The 23,536-nt window shown below is 47.0% G+C and overlaps 1 protein-coding gene across 1 annotated transcript in view; it reads left to right on the forward strand.

Annotated features, from left to right (window-relative positions):
- The window catches only part of ptpn20 (protein tyrosine phosphatase non-receptor type 20), a 473,076-nt gene that overhangs the window by 193,925 nt on the left and 255,615 nt on the right, over positions 1-23,536 (forward strand). The window contains exons 13-17 of the mRNA XM_070865389.1: positions 3,860-4,010; positions 13,155-13,293; positions 17,526-17,678; positions 19,153-19,338; positions 21,842-22,004. Of these exons, the coding sequence (XP_070721490.1) occupies positions 3,860-4,010; positions 13,155-13,293; positions 17,526-17,678; positions 19,153-19,338; positions 21,842-22,004 (792 nt within the window). The remainder of the gene's footprint in view (positions 1-3,859; positions 4,011-13,154; positions 13,294-17,525; positions 17,679-19,152; positions 19,339-21,841; positions 22,005-23,536) is intronic.

Here is a 23,536-nt window from a genome sequence, read left to right on the forward strand (position 1 = left end):
GGCTCCGCTGCTGCCAATCCGCGGTATGCGTGTCATCACCGTGCGCACCGCAGATCTAACCCCCCCACCTCCCGACGGCGATATTCCCCTCCGAAAATCTTCGGTCTGCCTGTTGGTGCCAGAACAAGCTTTCACCCGGTGGTCCGGTGAGGCTGTGGCCTTCTACAGCGCTGGTGCGGCTTCCCTTAAAGGGGCGGGTGCACTGCCGCTATCGCCATGTTTTTTTTTTAGTCGGCCGACTGCTAGGTCAGCCAGACAATTATGCCCCCCGGGTTTGGCCGGCACCTCTTGGGTGCCAGGCCGCTGGCCCGGCTGAAACCCTCCCTGGTGGCCGAGTGGCCCGAAGTTTTAAAAGCGCGGAGGCTCTCCTCTTTAAGTGGAAGGGGAGGGGCGTGGTGGCGCGGCGCCGTGATGACATCATCGCGGCGGTGACTCCGCTCCGCCCCCAACTACCGCCCCTCAGTCGCTGTCACCGCCGCGTCTTTACCCCTCAGGTGTAGCCACTGCCCCCATTGTGACCGACTTCCGGATCAAAACAAAAAAAAACAAAGCGCGCAATTTGGTGAAAGAGTCGACCTGAACCGCAGCTGCGATAAAAACCACTGAAACGGGGTGGGAGGTTTGTAACCCCACGTGACGGGCTAAGCCACTCACTAGGCAACTGCTCTACAACTCTTTTTGTTGCAAAACAAAATAAACAATTAAATCAAGTGCCCCCTGATTAAAAGGGGGGGGTGGGGGACACTCCAAACATTTTTCAAGTGCCCCTTCTTTGTTGTTTGTTTTTTAGTTTTTTTTTAGCGCAGTAAAAACACAAATTATACAAGTGCCCCCTGGTTAAAACCCAGCAATAAAACAAATTAACCCTTAGATATTACGTGGTTCAAATTAAAATTTGGTTGCCGGGGGTGATGATGCACTCCAGTCCCTCCGGCGCCCGCCTGTTGCGGAAGGCCGCGAGCGTACCGGTGGACACCGCGTGCTCCATCTCCAGGGACACCCTGGCTCGGATGTAAGCGCGGAAGAGAGGCAGGCAGTCGGGCTGAACGAACCCCTCGACCGCCCGCTGCCTGGACCGGCTGATGGCCCTCTAAAACCCGCGATTGAACCAGGGACCTTTAGATCTTCAATCTAACACTCTCCCAACTGAGCTATTACGGCCCGACGGCCAACTGCTCTACAAACCTGTGAGCATACTCACAGGTGCATACATTACACCTGTGAACGAATAAATAAATAAAAATAGAGAGATGGAACACGGAGCAGTCAGTATTATTAATAAGGCCTTATGAATTTTGGCTGTTTTTCCATCAAAAGCTATAAGCCACAAATCACCGAGCATTATGACAGATTATTCACTTGTAATCATTTGGGAGCTGTACTCTTCCTGAATTATTTTTTCAATTAAAGTCAAGCCAAAACATGTGTTTTGTAAACGGTGTGGGGGTGAAATTATGGAGTTTTAGTGTATGCAAAAACATGATCCAATTTGTCGAAGTAAATGAAGGTTTAACAAAGTGCAACATCCAACTGTCACTGTGACGAGGCAGATAGTGAGGCCTCTGGCAGCAGTGGGAGGCTGATGGGAAGGTAGGCCCAACAGCCCTAAGCTAATAACGCTGAGATAAGTAAGCTGAATATCTTCACTGTTCCGAGAGCACAAATGTGACATAAAGTAATTTGAAAAGCTGAAGCATCTTACCAGAGACCTTTTCTCAAGCAGGGTTCTTGTTGCACTCCTTGACGACGGTTTTGTGCCGATCTAAAGCTCTGGCACAAGGCCAATAAGAAAATTAAATTTCATGGCTGGCAGGGGACATCTGGTGGAAAGTGCGATCGCACAGATGGGCGACCATGCTCTCCAGATGGTATGGTAGAAAGCTTCCCTCTATTGTTTTATGCTAATTAGAAGTGCAGGCCTTTTTTGGGGGTCAGTCATGAATTGTCGGAACTAGGGTGAAGATCATCAAACTCCAAAGGTAGCAAAAGTCGTTTTGCAGTGTTCATTTACACACATGTTTGTATTGAGGAACAGATGTCCAATGTCATTGTAAAATGAGGTTCACTGGAGGGCATACATACACCAACGCTTCATTCCTCTTGCCTTCCTTCTCAGTCCTCTCTCCTTGTTTCCTGAAGACAGTGACTCCTGTTGGTGTCCTGTTCAACCGGTACTTGACTCAGGTCCTCATTCTTCACTCTGCACTGCAGGGCTGAATTGTGTCGGGTCACACCTGCATGGTGTGGGCGGGGACTCCCGAGACAGCGGGGAAACCAGGGAGGTCGGGGGGGTTCCCAGGCATGCTGTGGAGTTTGAACTCTGCCAGGGGTGATTGGTAGACTGGCCTCCGGTCGTGTGGGGAACTCGGAGAAGGTGGCAGCAGCTATTTTTAGGTGGCCTGGCGGAGGGGCGGGGGGGTGAGGGTGGTGTTCTGATCCTCCGTGGGGGGTGGGTTTAAAGGCCCTGTCCCCAGGGTGAAGGAGTGTTGATCCCTGATCCCGGGGCTGAAATTACCATCCCCGCGGAGGGCCAATCTAATAATGAGGAGTCAGGAGGAATCTCTCCTGCTTCTCCCGGCCCGCAAGGATTGCTCCCCGAGGCTCAGGCCTTCTTTTTGCAGCCGTTAGGGATCCCCCGCCGCCTGCAGTAAAACCTGCAAAGCCGGTTAAAGTAGAGGCCGTGGGGAGGAGGCTGAGGGAGGTCGGGCGGCCGAGGCAGGAGAATCCGGATTCCGTTTTCCGGCGACTCCGCCATGGATTGACCCGGTGTCTGGATTCCAGAACATTCCGGATTCTGGAACTCCAGATTTTGGACGTCGCACCAGTACAGTCAAACACAACACACAATCAGGATTGACATAGTAGACATACGACCGTGACAAGTAGCTGGTACTAGACCCGATCAGACAGACAGGGCTGATGGCACGAAAACTTCTTCTCTTCACCGTCTGCCCTGAAAAGCACTTTAGACATCCCTTTTATTCTTCTTTTGAGGGTGGACCTGGTGTAGGATATGGATAGGACCATTTAACCTATGATATGTCGGGTTCTTTGTCTCAACTCTTGGGTGAAACCCTCCTCTTCACATCCTCCCACGGTTGGAGTCAGACAGGCCATTCTTGGCCTTCAGATGTTTTGGAGCCGCCTGTTATCCGTTACTGATGTTCAGCTGTTCAAGCTGCTATAGCTATTGTACCATGGAATGAATCTTCAACTCTAACACCAGTCTGAAGAGACTTTTTGGCCTCAAGTTATTTCTTCCATTTCACAATTTCTTACACTATCTTTCTATCTCTCTTGCTAATTCTATCTGATTGCTCTCAGTCATTCCATTGCTCTCATTCGCTCCATCGATCTGATCTCTCCTTCTCTCTTATCTCGCTTACTCTCTCTCTCTTATGCTATCTACCCGTGTATCTCTACAACGTAAACCCTGGTGCACGTTAGTATTGTGCCCAAGAATTATAATTATTATTTAAAATGGAAATGAGGAGGAATTTCTTGTCTCAGAGAGTCGTGAATCTTTGGAATTCTCTACCCCTGAGAGCGGTGGAGGCCGGGTCTTTGAATATATTTAAGGTGGAGATAGACAGATTTTTGAACGATAAGGGAGTCAAGGGTTATGGGGAATGGGCAGGGAAGTGGAGTTGAGGACAGGATCAGATCAGCCATGATCTTATTGAATGGCGGAGCAGGCTCGAGGGACCAAATGGCCTACTCCTGCTCCTATTTCTTATGTTCTTATATGTGATCTGGATTTTACTAAAGATCGCTCCTGTCAATTAATACAGCTTTCTTTTTATTGACACTCAGTTTGGTAATAATCTGTGCGACATTGTCCCTTCTCTTTATGTTACAGAGAAGGAATTTTTTTTCCTTGACCATGCTACCAAGCTGTACAAGGTGGCACCAAGTGGATGGAAGGACCAGCCCAAAAGGAAACATGCGATTGTCAATTTCACACTGTTCCTAAGAATAAAGTTCTTTGTGGAGAACTTCAGTTTGATTCAGTAAGTAGCAAATGAACTTTCATTCACCAGAGGCAACAAAATGGCTGGGCTTTTCTGCCGTTGCGTTCGTGATTTCTCACCCACTGTAAACCCCGGGCAATATCTCCAGAAATCAGAATGCATTTCACTCAGTACCGAGGATCTTCTTAGTCTTCTTGACCCATGAAGCTTGTCCCTTGCTCGGACCACAAACATAAGAAAAAAAGAAAGCGAGAGAAAGGAAGACTTGCATTTATATAGCGCCTTCCACGACCACCAGACGTCCCAAAGCGCTTTACAGCCAATGAAGTATTTTTTGAAGTGTAGTCACTGTTGTAATGTACAAAATTGTGCTGTTGGCGATGCCATGTGCCACTGATGTTCTGTCCATTTTAACACAATCGCCTAAATTCCCTAAATACACGACTGAAGGGCAAGAAACTGCCCGGGCTGTGATTTTATAAAATTAACCTTACGCAGCACAACTAAGACCGCCTGATTCCACCTCCGTAACATCGCCCGTCTCTGCCCTTGCCTCAGCTCATCTGCTGCTGAAACCCTCATCCATGCCTTTGCTACCTCTAGACTTGACTACTCCAACGCACTCCTGGCTGGCCTCCCACATTATACCCTACGTAAACTATAGAGGTGATCCAAAACTCAGCTGCCCGTGTCCTAACTCGCACCAAGTCCCACTCACCCATCACCCCTGTGCTCGCTGACCTACATTGGCTCCCGGTTAAGCAATGCCTCGATTTCAAAATTCTCATCCTTATTTTCAAATCCCTCCATGGCCTCGCCCCTCCCTATCTCTGTAATCTCCTCCAGCCCCACAACCCTCTGAGATGTCTGCGCTCCTCTAATTCTGCCCTGTTGAGCATCCCTGATTATAATCACTCAACCATTGGTTCAGCTGCCTAGGCCCCAAGCTCTGGAACTCCCTGCCTAAACCTCTCCGCCTCTCTACCTCTCTTTCCTCCTTTAAGACACTCCTTAAAACCTACTTCTTTGACCAAGCTTTTGGTCACCTGCCGTAATTGCTTCTTACTTGGCTCAGTGTCAAATGTATTTGTTTTGACTTAAAACACTCCTGCGAAGCGCCTTGGGACGTTTTACTATGTTAAAGGCACTATATAAATACAAGTTGTTGTTGTTGTTGTTGTTGTTGTTGTTGTAAACGCACGGCTCAGGGGCAAGAAACTTTACCTGGCCCATGATTTTGTAAAATTAACCCTACATGTTTGACTTAAAGAAGCACCACCGAGAGGATGAAGCTGTGTTGAAAGTTCTGCCTGATTCTCAAGGAGAATCTGACAAAACTCCAGGGCATTCCTGCAATTGTATCACCTGCATTTAAACCTCTGACCAGCTGCTCGCCACAGAAATTGAGCCCAACCGTGCCTGAGTCACCTTGGGGAGGGGCTACTGATGACATAATTAAATTAGAAGATTGAGACTTAAAAGTTTTGAAGCCTAAGTAGTTGATGATGACTCTATCCAACTGTCTCCCACCCAAGATTAGATTACACTCATGAAATTGTTCCCTTGTGTCTGTAATTGGTATTATATACTGATTTCATATAGCGGGGGGAGGGGGCGTTGTGCAGTTATTTCCATCTGTGTGCTCATTCTGTGTGATCACACATGTGTTTAAGGGGAAGATGGTTGAAACACATGAGCGAGAATGGAATAGGAGGTTGTGCTGAGAGGGTCAGATGAAGAGTTGTGTAGGGGGTGTGGTGGGGGGTGGGGGTGATGGGAAGTCCCGGGGAGACCCATCAAGGAGGCTTTGAGGGCGTCCTTGAAATGTTTCTTCTGCCCACCTGGGGCTCGCTTGCCGTGTTGGAGTTCCGAGTAGAGCGTTTGCTTAGGGAGTCTCGTGTTGGGCATGTGGACAGTGTGGCCCGCCCAACGGAGCTGGTCGAGTGTGGTCAGTGCTTCGATGCTGGGGATGTTGGCCTGAGCGAGAACACTGACGTGGTGCGCCTATCCTCCCAGTGGATTTGCAGGATCTTGCGGAGGCAGTGCTGGTGGTACTCTTCCAGCGCTTTGAGATGTCTGCTGTATATGGTCCACGTCTCTGAGCCATACAGGAGGGCGGGTATCACGACTGCCCTGTCGACCATAAGCTTGGTGCCAGATTTGAGGTCCCGGTCTTCAAACACTCTCTTCCTCAGACGACCGAAGGCTGCGCTGGCGCACTGGAGGCGGTGTTGGACCTCGTCGTCGATGTCTGCCCTTGCTGATAGTAGTCTCCTGAAATGGACATGTTGGAGATGGGCTGGGGTCAGTTCTCCGATTATTGAATTTTTATCCCCCTGCACCAGCTCCTCTCCCGCCAGTCCTGAGGTGTTACAATTATCCCCAATATGTCCAGACACCTGCCTACAGAGTCTGTATTGAGCATGTTGATGTTCTTAGACTTGTGTGAAAGACAAATAGCTCATGAGATCCTTAATGCAATGTAACCCCACTTTTTAAAAAAGGAGGGAGAGAGAAAACAGGGAATTATAGACCGGACAGCCTGACCTCAGTAGTGGGTAAAATGATGGAATCAATTATTAAGGATGTCATAGCAGCGCATTTGGAAAGAGGTGACATGATAGGTCCAAGTCAGCATGGATTTGTGAAAGGGAAATCATGCTTGACAAATCTTCTGGAATTTTTTGAGGATGTTTCCAGTAGAGTGGACAAGGGAGAACCAGTTGATGTGGTATATTTGGACTTTCAGAAGGCTTTCGACAAGGTCCCACACAAGAGATTAATGTGCAAAGTTAAAGCACATGGGATTGGGGGTAGTGTGCTGACATGGATTGAGAACTGGTTGTCAGACAGGAAGAAAAGAGTAAGAGTAAATGGGGACTTTTCAGAATGGCAGGCAGTGACTAGTGGGATACCGCAAGGTTCTGTGCTGGGGCCCCAGCTGTTTACACTGTACATTAATGATTTAGACGAGGGGATTAAATGTAGTATCTCCAAATTTGCGGATGACACTAAGTTGGGTGGCAGTGTGAGCTGCGAGGAGAATGCTATGAGGCTGCAGAGTGACTTGGATAGGTTAGGTGAGTGGGCAAATGCATGGCAGATGAAGTATAATGTGGATAAATGTGAGGTTATCCACTTTGGTGGTAAAAACAGAGAGACAGACTATTATCTGAATGGTGACAGATTAGGAAAAGGAGAGGTGCAACGAGACCTGGGTGTCATGGTACATCAGTCATTGAAGGTTGGCATGCAGGTACAGCAGGCGGTTAAGAAAGCAAATGGCATGTTGGCCTTCATAGCGAGGGGATTTGAGTACAGGGGCAGGGAGGTGTTGCTACAGTTGTACAGGGCCTTGGTGAAGCCACACACTGGAGTATTGTGTACAGTTTTGGTCTCCTAACTTGAGGAAGGACATTCTTGCTATTGAGGGAGTGCAGCGAAGGTTCACCAGACTGATTCCCGGGATGGCGGGACTGACCTATCAAGAAAGACTGGATCAACTGGGCTTGTATTCACTGGAGTTCAGAAGAATGAGAGGAGACCTCATAGAAACGTTTAAAATTCTGATGGGTTTAGACAGGTTAGATGCAGGAAGAATGTTCCCAATGTTGGGGAAGTCCAGAACCAGGTGTCACAGTCTAAGGATAAGGGGTAAGCCGTTTAGGACCGAGATGAGGAGAAACTTCTTCACCCAGAGAGTGGTGAACCTGTGGAATTCTCTACCACAGAAAGTTGTTGAGGCCAATTGACTAAATATATTCAAAAGGGAGTTAGATGAAGTCCTTACTACTAGGGGGATCAAGGGATATGGCGTGAAAGCAGGAAGGGGGTACTGAAGTTGCATGTTCAGCCATGAACTCATTGAATGGCAGTGCAGGATAGAAGGGCCGAATGGCCTACTCCTGCACCTATTTTCTATGTTTCTATGTTTCTATGATGTCCAATGGGCAGCCCATGGCCCAGCTGTGGCCTGTGATCCCTGGCCATCCAGTGCAGGGAGCTTGATTTGCATTTAGACTTTTATTCACCTGTTTTGTCCTGTTTGAGTTGTGTGCGTCTGGAGATTTGGAAAGGCTCGTTCTCAGCATTGTGCCCAATTGGTCGATAAATCCTAAATAATACCCCCTAATGCTTGTAACTTGAGCTGGATGGGAACATGAATTTAAGATTGATATGTGGGCCCCACTGAGGGTCCATGGTACACCCCATAGAAAGACTTGCATTTATATAGCGACGTTTATGACCTCAAAGCGCTTTACAGCCAATGAAGTACTTTTGGAGTGTAGTCATTGTTGTAATATGGGAAACACAGCAGCTAATTTTCTCACAGCAAGTTCGCACAAACAGCAATGTGATAATGACCAGGTCATCTGCTTTTGTTTTGTTGATTGAGGGATAAATATTGGCCAGGACACCGGGGATAACTCCCCTGCTCGTCTTCGAAATAGTGCCGTGGGATCTTTTATGTCCACCTGAGAGGGCAGACGGGGCCTCGGTTTAACGTCTCATCCGAATGACGGCTTCTCCGACAGTACAGCACTCCCTCGGCACTGCACTGGAGCGTGAGCCTAAATTTTTGTGCGCGTGTCCCAGGAGTGGGTCTTGTACCCATGACCTTCTGACTCAGAGGCAAAGGTGCTGCCCACTGAGCCACAGCTGACACTATGAGTATATGAAGCTGAAGCTTGGATTTCCCTGCTTTAAGCTGTTGATCAGTACCAGTGTAATGTCCACTCCTGGCCTGTGCGCCTTTCAATGGGAGCTGACAACAAAATAAGCACACGTAGCTGTTCAGTACCGACACGCTCTTCCATTGTATTTTCACTTCGCCGAAACTGCAGCCAACTCCTGTTGACATTAGTGCCCGCAGATTGATATATATTGCACCCATCCCAAGTCTCCGGGGCAATAGTTTGGAAAGAAATAACTTCTCCTTTCCATTAAACAACAGGAAACCCTGTAAATAAGTATATTTGATGGAATTCTAGTTCAGCCTATGAAATTAATTGGATGAAATATAAACGATGATTTGGGGAGGACAGATTAGAAGCAATACTAGTCCCAAAGGAATGTGGGAAAATTAAGAGTTTTCTCGCAGTCCCATGATGTATAATCCAATCCATTGCACCACTGCCAAGGGAATATGATATGAAGAACTATTTCCTGAATATTTTTTGGTCGCTCAACCACATCTGACAGGTCCAGTGAGTCTGTATTTATCCAGCTTTCTATTAATTTCCAAAACAAGATGTTCTATTGTTCACTCGTCAGGACTATGACTGCAAAGTGCAGTGGAAGTCTAATATTAGAGAAGTCAAACTGAAATGTCACATGGGTTTGGAATCTCAGCTGCCCCCCCTTTTAAACTGGCTTTTCACTATACCTGACAGCGATGCAAAACAGATGCAAAGCATCGAGTTGGCAAAGAAAGAAAGACTTGGGTTTATATAGCACCTTTTATGACCACCGGATGTCTCAAAGCGCTTTACAGCCAATTAAGTACTCTTTGGAGTGTAGTCACTGTTGTAATGTGGGAAACACGGCAGCCAATTTGCGCACAAGCAAGCTCCCACAAACAGCAAAGTGATAATGATCAGTTAATCTGTTGTTACGTTGCTTGAGGGATAAATATTGGTCAGGACACCGGGGATAACTCCCCTGCTCTTCTTCGAAACGGTGCCATGGGATCTTTTACGTCCATTTGAGAGAGCAGACAGGCCCTCGGTTTAACGTCTCATCCGAAAAATGGCACCTCTGACAATGCAGCACTCCCTCAGCACTGGAGTGTCAATCTAGAATACACAACCCACTCACATGCTGTAAATGAATAACTTGCATTCATATACCACCTGACACATCCCGAGCACATCCAAAGGTGCTCAATGAATTATTTATTAAATTACTAAATACTGCCAGACTGCTTGTCCGGCCTCCAGTATTGGATGAATTATAATTTCCTCCAGCTAAACATTGGGGAGACTAAAGCCATTGTCTTCGGCCCCTGCCACAAACCCCATACACTCACATTTAACTCCATCCCTTTCCCTTGCTACCGTCTCAGGCTGAACCAGATGATTTGCAACCCTGGCATTCTGATCAACTTTGGATTGAGTTTCTGACCCAATATCTCCTCGAGCACAAAGACCACCTAATATCAGTTCTGTTACATTGCCGGCATCCATCCCTGCTTCACCTGATCTGCCGTTGAAACCCTCATTCATGCCTGTGTCACCCTGTTCGCGCTGATCTACATTGGCTACTGGTTTAGCATTGTCTCGAGTTTAAAATTCTCATCTTTCTGTTCAAATCTCTCTGTGACCTCGCCATTTCCTATTTCTGTAAAAGCCGCCTCTTAAACCAACCTTCTGGTTACCCTTCATTATATCTCCTAATTTGGTTTGTTTATCCCTCAACCAACATCACGAGAAAGCAAATGATCTGATCACAATCACATTGCTTTTTGTGGGAGCTTGCTGTGCATAAATTGGCTGACGCATTTCCCACATTACACTTTGAAAGTATTTAATTGGCTGTAAAGCGCTTTGGGATGTCCTGAGGATGTGAAAGGCACTAAATAAATGTAAGTCTTTCTTTTCATTACAGCTCTGTACAGTGCTTTGGTCATTTTTTTGTTACATCAAAGGCACTCTGTAAATGCAAGTGATCATTTTTTTTAAAGTGTAGTCATTGTTGTTTTGTAGGTAAGCAAGGGGACACACAGCATCGTCCCCAGTGAGAGAAATGACCATTTAATCTGTTTTAATGGTGTTGGTCGAGGGATAAATATTGGCCAGAACTCTGGGAGAATTCCACTGCTCTTCTTAAAATAGAGCCATGGGTTCTTCTACGTCCACCTGAACAGGCAGATGGGGCCTCGGTTTAACGTCTCGCCTGAAAGATAACTGAGGACTGCGTTCCCATTCAACCACCACACAGCTTGCTGCTTATTCGCGCCCCGCCATGGCTGTGTTTTCTTTTACTGATTGTTAAGTGCTGACAGAACAGTTAGCCCTTTGCAATCGATTGTAATGAAAGGCACTCTGCTGGAAGGCTGGTGTTTCAAAAGTAAACTTTAGCAACAAGCAGACTGTAAGCAAGCTCCAGTTAAACGGCCAATGGCACAAAAGCAAAATGCTAGCACAACCTTCCCTCTGCCTCTGATTGGAAGTAACCACACTGACTAAAAGCTAGTGCAATGAGGTCTGCTTGGGATAGTCCCATTGCAGGGACTTGAGCACAAAATAATCTAGGCTGACACTCCAACTCAGTGCTGAGGGTGTGCTGCACTGTCGGAGGTGCCGTCTTTTGAATGAGACGTTAAACCGAGGCCCCGACTGCCCTCTCAGGTGGACGTAAAAGATCCCACGGCATTATTTCGAAGAAGAGCAGGGGAGTTATTGTCCTTGGAGCCAATATTTATCCCTTAATCAACATAACTAAAAACAGATTATCTGGCCATTATCACATTGCTGTTTGTGGGAGCTTGCTGTGCGCAAATTAGCTGCCGCGTTTCCTACGTTATAACTGTGACTACGCGCCAAAAGTACTTCATTGGCCGTAAAGTCTTTGAGACGTACGGTGGTCGTGGAAGGTGCTATATAAATCCAAGTCTTTCTTTCTTTATAGTACTAGCACTGGTGCATCTGAGAGAAGGTTTAGTGTTTGCTAGTTGCCTTGTAATGGGCGATCATTCTCACAGAACAAGCTCTCCTATCAATACATGGGTGGGGGGCTTTTGAAAAGTGCTCACTTAAATTAACCTTCAACAAATAGAACAAAATGAGCTAATTTCAGCTGGGGTGACAGTTGAAGTCCTCTTTATCCCTGGACTACAGAGGGTTAATAAAATCAGCCAGGGTTCCTGCTCGTGATCCCTATCCAGCGATCCATCAGGGAAAATGCTTGAGTGTGGGCAGAGGTTGAGGGCGTATCAAGCTTGAACCAAGCCAGAACGACAGGGTTCAGCGATAAATCATTTGCTTAAAATGAACATTCTTGCCCTCTGGAGGGTCAGCTGAGGCTGTAATTTGGCATGTTGGAGCCTCCTGACATGATATAGCTGACTCTGGATCGCAAGTATAACATTGGATACCTCCAGCTGTATAAAGACCTGCACTGCATCCATACCATTCTTGGACAACTGGCATCCCCACCTCAGTAAACAAGAAAGAAAGAACAAAAAATTGCATATATCATCATCATAGGCAGTCCTTCGGGATCGAGGAAGACTTGCTTCCACTCTTAACATGAGTTCATAGGTGGTTGTACAGTCCAATACGAGAACCATAGTCTCTGTCACAGGTGGGACAGATAGTCGTTGAGGGAAGGGGTGGGCAGGGAGTCTGGTTTGCCGCACGCTCCTTCCACTGCCTGCGCTTGATTTCTGCATGCTCTCGAGGATGAGACTCAAGGAGCTCAGCGCCCTCCCGGATGCACTTCCTCCACTTAGGGCGGTCTATGGCCAGGGACTCCCAGGTGTCAGTGGGGATGTCGTACTTTATCAGGGAGGCTTTGAGGATGTCCTTGTAACGTTTCCTTTGCCCGCCTTTGGCTCGTTTGCCGTGGACGAGTTCCGAGTAAAGCGCTTGCTTTGGGAGTCTCATGCGAACAATGCGGCCTGCCCAGCACAACCTCAGAATGTCCCAAAGTCCTTTTCAACCAAAGAAGTACTTTTTTTTAAGGTGGGGTTCACTGTTGTAACGTAGGAAATGTGGCAGCCAGTTAGTGCACAGCAAGCTCCCAAAAACAGCGATGAGGTAAGTGACCAGATTATCTGTTTTAATGATGCTGGCTGAGGGATAAATATTGGTCATGACACCCGGCAGAACTCCCCTGGTCTTCCTCGAAATAGTGCCATGGGATCTTCCATCCGAGAGGGCAGATTGGCCCTCTCATGTTTCATCTGAAATACGGCACCTCCGGCAGTGCAGCATTCCCTCAGTACTGTGCTGGAGTGACAGTCCTGATTTTGTGCTCAAGTCCCTGGAATGGGACTTGAACCCACAACCTTCTGACACAGAGGCGAGAATGCTCGCATTGAGACAAGGCTGACATCTGGACAGGTGTCTAGCATTGAAATAATCCATTCGCAAACTCATTTGCTCTAAGGAACCTGCAGTGCACAGACAGTGCCAGGATTTTATTGATACTGATATTTATTGATATCCGTTTGCCTTTCAGGCACGGCCTCACCAGGCATCAGTATTATCTGCAACTGAGGAAGGACATCCTTGAGGAACGGCTGTACTGCAGCGATGAGACAGCCCTGCTGCTCGGTTCACTGGCTCTCCAGGCAGAGTTCGGAGATTACATTTCGGAAGTGAGTACGTGGCTAGCGACGTAACAATAGTAATCATGTTTAATCTGAGCTCAGTCTGGCTGTGAGCTCCTGAATTCAACCATGTCACTACAAACACCTGGAATAAAGAAAATGTCAAGACCAAAAGTTCTATGATATATTGGTATTTTAACAGGGCCCATTTTAGTAATTCTTTGCTCAGTCCCCATAGTAACATTTCACTATCTGCTTTTGCTCTAGGCTATTGAAAAGAAAGTGTACAGTCCCAATACAACAACAACCTACAGCAAGTGAAGCCTTTAATATAGGCCGAGTGGCATATTAAGTAGCAGATCTGCTATAAGCCTTATGTGAAGGGGAATCAGGCCACAGATGACCCACATTAAGAGTCGCATTGCCCATCCACCAGCTTAAACATCCACTCCTTCCACCTCTGGCTGCAGTGTGTACCATCCACAGGATGCACTGCAGCAAGTCGCCAAGGCTTCTATGATAGCACCTCCCAAACCCGTGACCTCTACCACCTAGAAGGACAAGGGCAGCAGGTGCCTGGGAACACCACCACTTCCACAATCCCCTCCAAGTTACACAACATCCTGAATTGGAAATGTTATGTCTGTAATGCACTTATGAATGACTCCACGAGGCAATGTATTGTACTCAAACTGTAGTGACCTTGGTCCTTTATTCGTAACTCCAGAGTGAGGCACAAGCATGGTGGGCAGCCTTTTATACTGGACCCTGTTCACCTATGCAGGTGACCCTCAGGTCTCCCACCGCAGTGCCCTCTGGTGGACAGCCCCTGCCACAGGGGCAGGAAATGCCGGTCTCCACCAGTTGCACCCTCTAGTGGTGCCAGAGTAGTATATACACAGTGTAAACCTTATTGATAGTACATCAGGTAACAATCTCCATCTTATGCAACTATACAGTGACTACACAGAGAGTATATCTATAGTCTGCATATATAACAGGAAATATATCACCGTTCTTTCATCGTCGCTGGGTCAAGATCATGTAACTCCCCAACAACACTGTGGGAGCACCTTCACCACACGGACTGCAGCGGTTTACGAAGACGGCTCACCACCACCTTCTCGAGGGCAGTTAGGGGATGGGCAATAAATGCTGAACTTGCCAGCAACGTCCACATCCTGAGAATGAATTAAAAAAAGATATTTAATTGTAAAGAGTACAGCAACACTGATACCCTTCTTTCCATCACCCGACAGATTATAAAAGAGACAGAACTTTTACACTATTCCAGCACTTGTTTACACAGAGTGACTCACATTCACCGGTAACCAGAAGATCAATGGCTTGGCTGCTTTTGGAATCAGCCTGTGCTTGTTTAATTCAAACATGGATTACCTCATACACTTAGATGTGAGGGTCACTGAAAAGTCATCCCGGTGAGCTCACTTATCCAAGAGTGACAACCTCTTATTTTCTTGCCCTTCCTGCGTCACTCACAGAAGATTTTTAACCTGCTGGAGTGAGAAATTACAATGGCAAACTGTCCACCTCGTGGCATCATGCCACTCCATACCATTAGCAATAAAGCACTATTGTATTTTCAGGCCTATTAGCAGTAATAAAAGTTTGTGGGAAGAAAAATCCATGTAAACCTTGATTATCCTATTTGATGTCTGCTTATACCTGGTCTAGTTCAGTACCATTATTTTTCGGCACGTAGAAACCATTAGGTAATTACAGCCAAAGCAATAACCATATTATATTACCGTCTTTTCCCAGAATGGTTTGCATTAATCAGTGCGCTCGGCTGCCATATGTTTTCTTAATGCTGCTTAGTTGTATGTTCTTCAGGTTTCCAAGTTGTATTGTACTCAGCATAGCTTCGTTAATTGGCTTTGCAGACTTTCTTATTTTTCTTTATTCGTTCATGGAATGTGGGCGTCTCTGGCAAGGCCGGCATTTATTGCCCATCCCTAATCGCCCTTGAGAAGGTGGTGGTGAGCCACCTTCTTGAGCCGCAGTGCGCAGTTAAGAGTCAACCACATTGCTGTGGGTCTCGAGTCACATATAGGCCAGACCGGGTAAGGACGGCAGAGATTTCCTTCCCTAAAGGACATTAGTGAACCCGATGGGTTTTTATGACAATCGGTAGTTTCTATGGGCCCAAGTTTCCCAGGAGTTGCTCTGTTTTTTGTGGAGCAACTTGATTTTTCTGGAGTATCTTTTTAGTTGCAATTCTACCCATTTAATTTGCGCCAGTGTAAGTGAGTTAGTTAGGTTTTTCTTTAGTTTAGTTTTTTTTCAAAAGGGGGCGTTACCAGCCACTTACACCTGTTTTGGCCATTTAAGCAAGTTTAGCCAGCTAAAAGTTGCTCCATACTAACTTAGGCCAGCGTGAGTGGGCATTCTTGTACGTTCAGGAAAACCTTTGGTGACTTAAGACACCAGTGCAGACAGCCAGAGATAGGGGGGAGGGGGGAAGAGGACCTTGCAAAGCACTAAACACCTTCACAACAACATTAAAGAAGCATAAATATATTTAAAGCATCAGGCACTAAACAAAACACAAAAAGTAATAAGCAATTAATTAACAAATTAAAAATGGAAGGAACCCTGCACCTAAAGCACCAAGAGCAAAGTAATAAGCAATTAATCAATCAGTAAATAACAAATAAAAAATAGAAGTCCTACCTGAGGGAACGCTGATGAGGGAGCCCATTCGGCCAGGGCTAGGGACGGCGTACTTCGGGCCCCTCCCACACAGCCTACAGCGCGTACTCACAGATTTGGCCTGCCAGGAGCTACTGCACATGCGCGCAAACTCTAGCGCGCATGCGCAGAGGTCCCGGCACTGTTTTCAGAGCTGGGACCTGGGTCCGCCCCAATCCACTGGGCCACGCTACGCCATCACTGAGGAGAGGCTGGGGAGCGACCAGAATCGGGAGAAAGATTTTTGGCATACTTGGAGGCGGACAAAAACGCTGCACCATGGGTAAGGGCGCCAGAAAAAGGGGCTGGGGGAAATTCGAGCTCATGGTTACCATTACCGACACTAGCCTTTTTAAAAAAAATTCCAGATTATTTAATTAACTGAATTTAAATTCCCAAACAGTCATGGTGAGATTTGAACTCATATCTCTCAAGAGTCTGGATTATTAGCCAAGTAACATAACCACTATGCCAACATACCCATTATTATATCTAATGAAAATAAATGGAGTGCTGAAAATATCCCGAAAGTCCGTGATTAAATTGGGGCACAGTTCCTCTCACACTTTACTAAAGCGATCCACTTTACGCGCTTGACTCTAGACAATAAGTGCCAGCAGGTTGTGCGGTCGTGGGGTGCGTCACAGCCTGCTTTCACGTATTGTCCACAGATTAGGAGTGGAACCAACTAAGGAGGGATCCGAGTCTCAGGATTTCACAGCGAGACTATGGAGAAATATCTTTGAATGGAAGGTGGGGAGAAGGGATTTATTTGGTCACAATGTTGAATCAATATTCTGACTTTTAGAATGCGTCAAAGAATCCGAAAGATGCACGGCAATAATTTCTGCGGGGGTTTGTCCCAATCTCCTGTCGTAACTTTAGCGGGAGTTCCAGAGAAATGGTCCATTGCAGCCGGAGTTTGGGGCACTTTGTGGCAATGATAGTCCGTGGTGTTTAAGGGGTTGAACTTTGCCTGAAATACCTCATCCTCATCGGCAGTCCCTCAGAATTGAGGAAGACTTGCTTCCACTCTTAGGTGGCTGAACAGTCCAATACGAGAACTACAGTCCCTGTCACAGGTGGGACAGATAGTCGTTGAGGGAAAGGGTGGGTGGGACTGGTTTGCTGCACGCTCTTTCCGCTGCCTGCGTTTGATTTCTGCATGCTCTCGGCGATGAGACTCAAGGTGCTCAGTGCCCTCCCGGATGCCTTTCCTCCACTAAGGGCAGTCGTTGGCCAGGGACTTCTAGGTGTCGGTGGGGATGTTGCACTTTATCATGAAGGCTTTGAGGATGTCCTTGTAACGTTTCCTCTGCCCAGCTTTGGCTCGTTTGCCGTAAAGGAGTTCCGAGTAGAGCGCTTGCTTTGGGAGTCTCGTGTCGGGCATGCGGACAATGTGGCCTGCCCAGCGGAGCTGATCGAGTGTGGTCAGTGCTTCAATGCTGGGGATGTTGGCCTAGTCGAGGACGCCAATGTTGGTGCGTCTGTCCTCCCAGGGGATTTGTAGGATCTTGCGAAGACATCTGCATGGGGCTGATAACAGTCAGTGCGTTGTGTTTGAACAGGTGCACGGCAAGAACTACTATCGGGTGGAACACTACATTCCTCCCAGTGTGATGGAAAAGATGGCTTTGACTTGTATAAAGGAGGAGCTGCCTCGACTTCACTCCAGTTACTTTGACTTGTCTGAAGAAGAGGCTGAGATGGAGTATCTGAAGGTACAGTGCATACAGCACCTTCCCTTTTTCTTCAGACCCTTTGGTGAGAAAATTATTTGGGCAGCAATATTGGATGAATGTTTAATGCCTTCTTACACCATTCTTCTCTCTGCTTATGTCAGCTGTGGCTCAATGGGTAGCATACTCTCCTCTCAGTCAGAAGGTTTGTGGGTTCAAGTCCCACTCCAAAGACTTGAGCACAAAAATCTAGGCTGACACTCCAGTGCAGTGCTGAGGGAGTGCTGCACTGTCGGAGATGCCATTCTTCAGATAAGATGTTAAGCTGAGGCCCCGGCTGCTGTCTCAGGTGGATGTCAAAGATCCCATGGCACTATTTAGAAGAAGAGCAGGGAAGGAATCTGGTTAATATTTATTCCTCAATCAATATAACAAAAACAGATCATCTGGTCATTATCACATTGCTGTTTGTGGGAGCTTGCTGTGTGCAAATTGACTGCCGTGTTTCCCACATTACAACAGTGACTGCACTCCAAAAGTACTTCATTGGCTGTAAAGCGCTTTGGGGATGTCTGGTGGTTGTGAAGGACGCTATATAAATGCAAGTCTTTCTTTACTTAACGGAGGAGTTAACCCAATTAAAATAATCAGGTAATGCCGCTGTTTAAATGTGTTAGGTATTTTTCTGCTACCATCAGTTTCAGTAAGGTCTAGCCTTGTCAATGTTATCTGTTTGGACTTCCAATATCTGTTTCAGCCGTGCCTCATTTTTAAGAGGAAAACAGGCAGTGTCCTGGCCGACATTCATCCAACAACACAACTTGTATTTATATAGCGCCTTTAATGTAGTGAAACGTCTCAAGGTGCTTCACAGCAGAGTTACAAAACAGATATCATCATCATAGGCAGTCCCTCGAAATTGAGGAAGACTTGCTTCCACTCTTGAAGTGACTTCTCAGGTGACTGTACAATCCAATACAGGAACTACAGTCTCTGTCACAGATATCTTTGGCACCGAGCCACATAAGAAGAAATTACAACAGATGACCCAAAGCTTGGTCAAAGAGGTAGGTTTTAAGGAGCGTCTTAAAGGAGGAAAGAGAGGTAGAGAGGTGGAGAGGTTTAAGGAGGGAGTTCCAGAGCTTGGGGCCTAGGCAACAGAAGGCAGGGCCACCAATGGCATCATCAGTGATGCTCAAGAGGGCAGAATTAGAGAGCGCAGACATCTTGGGGGGGATTGTGGGGCTTGAGATTACAGAGATAGGGAGGGTCAATGAACACCACCAAAAATTAGATTAACAGGTCAGTCATCTCAGTGCTGTTTGTGGACTCTTGCTGTGCACAAATAGCTACTGCATTTGATGACAAAACAACTGTGACTGCATTTGAAAAACAATTCACCAACTGTTAGGTGCTTCAGATGTCCTGAGGATGTGAAGGCATGATATAAATGCAGGTTCTTTCTCCTCCTTTCGCGTGCAATGACCTTGATTCGTGCTTCTCCAACCTGTTGCAGGTAACACAGCAGCTTCCAGAGTACGGCGTGCTGTTCCACCGGGCAGCGCGGGATAAGAAAGCAACGGGGGGAGAGATCGCGCTCGGAATCTGTGCCAAAGGGATCATCATTTACGAGGTGAAGAACAACACCAGAATTGCCAGCTTACGCTTCCAATGGCGCGAGACCGAAAGGATCACGTTTAATGTAAGTGGCGCCTCGTGCTCATCACACGCTACAATAACTAACATTAGATATTGTCCCCAGGGTTTTGGTTCCCTCTCCTGCGGGCGTTGGGTCAGCTGGTGCTGGCGCCATCACCTTTCCCAAATGGTTGTCCTGTGAGAAGAGATTGTGGGGAACAGGACTATACTCTCTGGAGTTTAGCCGAATGAGAGGTGATCTCATTGAAACATATGAGATTCTGAGGGTAGATGCTGAGAGGATGTTTCCCTCTGGCTGGAGTGTCTAGAATTAGGGGGCACAGTCTCAGGATAAGGGGTCGGCCATTTAAGACAGAGATGAGGAGGAGTTTCTTCACTCAAAGGGTGGTGAATCTTTAGAATTCTCTGCCCAGAGGGTTGTGAGTGCTCAGTCGTTGAGTATATCCAAGGTTGAGGTAGAAAGATTTTTGGACTCTCGAGGGATAGGCGAATCAGGTGGGGAAGTGGAGTTGAGGTCAAAGGTCGTTCCGGTTAAAAACCCGTGCGCCACAGTATACAGTTTCATTACCTATTCCTTTTCTGGTTCTTATAAGAAAACACAGAGAAATCAATCTACTTCACCAGGACCTTTGTAGTGGTATATTATTGAATGGCGGAGCAGGCTCGAGGGGCCGAATGGCCGACTCCTGCTCCTAATTCTTATGTTCTTACCTTCAGTTGTGTACCCAGGCCCAGTTGATAGCTCCTCAACCACTGCCCACACACGAGCGTTTTCCAGTATGGATCACGGAATAGTGATCACCATCAGAAACCTTGCTGATTTCATTAACCCTCTGTAGTCCAGGGACACATAGTTCTTCAGCTTTCACCCCAGCTTAAATGAGCTAACTTTGTTCTATCTGCTGAAGGTTAATTTAAGTGGTTATTTTTTAAAGCCCAACCTGACCCACCCATGCATTGATTTGACAGCTTGTTTTTTGTGCACTATCACACGTTTCTCTTCATTCTATTAAAGTTGATTTTTTAAAAAAATATTTAAATGTTAATTTTTTATTTTAAGTGACGTATTCTTGCCCCAGCGTGAGCATAAATTGAGTACATAAAGGAAATTGTTTCCATGGCTGAAGGGTCGATACAAAGAGGGCACAGATTTAAGGGGATAGGCAAAAGAACCAGAGGCAACACGAGGAAAATCTTTTTTACGCAGCGAGTGGTTAGGATTTGGAATGCACGGCCTGATAGGGTGGTGGATACAGATGAAATTGTAACCTTCAAAAGGGAATTGGATAAATATTTGAAGGAGAAAAAACTGCAGGAATATGGGGAAAAAGCGCGGGAGCGGGACTAACTGGATCACTCTTCGAAAGAGCCAGCGCAGACTCGATGGGCCGAATGGCGTCCTTCTGCGCTGTACTGTTCCATGATTCTATTCCATGATTATTGCAAGTGTCAATCAATCAATTTTCTTAGTCTCAATAGTATAACCTAAACTCTTCATGTAGATCTGTGCTACAATGGTATTCATGAAGAGTTAAAGAATTAATTTCTGCACAAACAACTTTCTACCTGTTAGTTTTCTGGTCAATCTACTTCACCAGGGCCTTTGTAGTGGTATTGTGCCCAGCTAGGAGTGGTTTGTGTGTGTGTATGTGTGTGTGTGTGTGTGCGGGGAGGGTGTTAAATTGAATGGTGAACCTTCAGTGCAATGCTGTGTGATGCATTGTATGGCAGCCAATCAAAGTGGCCTTGGTCACACATCCCGTCCTCTTGGCTCCAGCATCCGTGTGGACCATGAACAGTAGGCACCTCAAATCGCTGGAGAAATACCACCAACGATGTCTCCGCAAGATCCGGCAAATCCCCAGGGAGGACAGACGCACCAATGTTAGTGTCCTCGACCAGGCCAACATCCCCAGCATTGAAGCACTGACCACACTCGACCAGCTCCGTTGGGCGGGCCACATTATCCGCTTGACCGACACAAGACTCCCAAAGCAAATGCTCACTCGGAACCCCTTCACGGCAAGTGAGCCCAAGGTGGGCAGAGGAAACGTTTCAAGGAAACCCTCAAAGTCTCCTTGATAAAGTGCAACGTTCCCACCGGCACCTGGGAGTCCCTGGCCCCAGACTGCCCTAAGTGGAGGAAGTACACCCGGGAGGGCGCTGAGCACCTCGAGTCTCATCGCCGAGAGCATGCAGAAACCAAGCACAGGCAGCGGAAGGAGCGTGCGGCAAACCTGTCCCACCCATCCTTTCCTTCAACCACTGTCTGTCCCACCTGTGACAGCGGCTGTGGTTCCCGTATTGGACTGTTCAGTCACCTAAGAACTCATTTTTAGAATGGAAGCAAGTCTTCCTCGATTCCGAGGAACTGCCTATGATGATGATGGTTCAAAATGGACGATTAGGTGATGGGACACAGGTAATACTAGTACACACGGGTATATACTCGCCAAACGTCAATGCTCGGAATGAAGCTGTTGGCCCGCCACTGGTTGACTTGGTGTTAAATGATATAATGTGATCTGATTAGTATTTCTCTTTAGAGAAAGAAGTTCACTGTGCAAAGCAGTTCGGACGGCAAGAAACACATCTTTCTCACGGACAACAGCAAGACCTGCAAGTATCTGATTGAGCTGTGCTCAGCGCAGCACAAGTTCCAGATGCAGATGAACTCCCGACAGCTCAGCCAAGCCGCCTTTGCGAACGGTAAGTGCAGGGCTACCCCGCGGGTCTGCTTTAAAGGAGGAGGCGGAGCCTCAGACCAGCAGCTTTCCGTTACTCTGAAAGCACCAGTCAGAAATGATTCTTTGCTTTTACCAGGGATGAAGCAGATTCTCAACAGCAGTTCTTATCTCAACCTTTTTAAGTAATTGTTTTTTCTGCTGCTTCTGACTGGTGTAGCCAAACGCTCTTTGTTACTTATTTCGTTGTCCCCTTAGTTGCCCTGCGACCTTTATCCTGTTGTGACGCTGAGCAGAGTGTGAACAGCCCTCGATCCACCCAGTTGTTGAGGTCAGAGAAAGAAAGACTTGCATTTATATAGCGCCTTTCACGGCTACCGGATGTCTCAAAGCGCTTTACAGACAATGACATACTTTTGGAGTGTAGTCACTGTTGTAATGTGGGAAACGCGGCAGCTAATCTGCGCACAGCAAGCTCCCACAGACATCATCATAGGCAGTCCCTCGGAATCGAGGAAGACTTGCTTCCCCTCTTAGCATGAGTTCTGAGGTGGCTGTACAGTCCAATACGAGAACCAGTCTCAGGTGGGACAAACAGTCGTCGAGAGAAGGGGTGGGTGGGACTGGTTTGCCGCACGCTCTTTCCGCTGCCTGTGCCCAATGACTAGATAATCTGGGGTTTTTTTATATGTTGATTGGCCAGGACACCAGGGATAACTCCGCTGCTTTTCTTCGACATAGTGCCTTGGGATCTGTCACGTCCACCTGAGAGAGCAGACGGGGCCTCGGTTTAATATCTCATCTGAAAGACGGCACCTCAGACAGTGCAGCGTTCCCTCAGCACTGCATTGGAGTGTCAGCCTAGAATTTTGTGCTCAAGTCCCTGGAGTGGGACTTGAACCCACAACCTTCATGACTCAGAGGTGAGGGTGCTACCCACTGAGTCACAGCTAACATTAGATCCTACGTAGGTCTGAGGATCTCAACTGACGTATAAAAAGGGCCTAGCGACTGACTCGGCGGGTGTTCCAGTGGTAGACCCTTGGGGTGGTTGCGTCGGCTACACCATTGGTGGGAATGGGGCGGTAAGTCCCGCGCCACCATTTTCGGGGAGGGGCTACCTGCCGAACTTCTGTCCAGCCTGGAAATCTCACCCTGTTGAGGGCAAACCCTTCATCAGAACAATTGCCACCTCTCCATTGTTACCGTTTCCCACATTACAATAGTGACTGCACTCCAGAAGTACTTCATTGGTTGGTGATCGTGATAGGCGCTATATAAATGCAAGTCTTTCTTACTTTCTCTTTTGTTTCTTGCCAGATCATTGGCATTTACCTCAGACTTCCAGCATGTGCAGTTTTTTTTAAAAAAGCTAAAAAGTACTGACTGACTGGGATTTTAGTTCAAAATTGCACCGCATAATTATCATCCATCACTTGCGCAAGTCGTTGGCCGGTCTTCAAAATTAGTTTCATTGTTTTGGAATTTTGTTATTTTCAGCTCAAAGTCAATTCAACATTTTATGCTGTTGTTGTATTTTATGCCCCCTTGTTTTCC

This window comes from Pristiophorus japonicus, chromosome 22, assembly GCF_044704955.1.
Source record: "Pristiophorus japonicus isolate sPriJap1 chromosome 22, sPriJap1.hap1, whole genome shotgun sequence".
Classification (NCBI taxonomy): Eukaryota; Metazoa; Chordata; class Chondrichthyes; family Pristiophoridae; genus Pristiophorus; species Pristiophorus japonicus.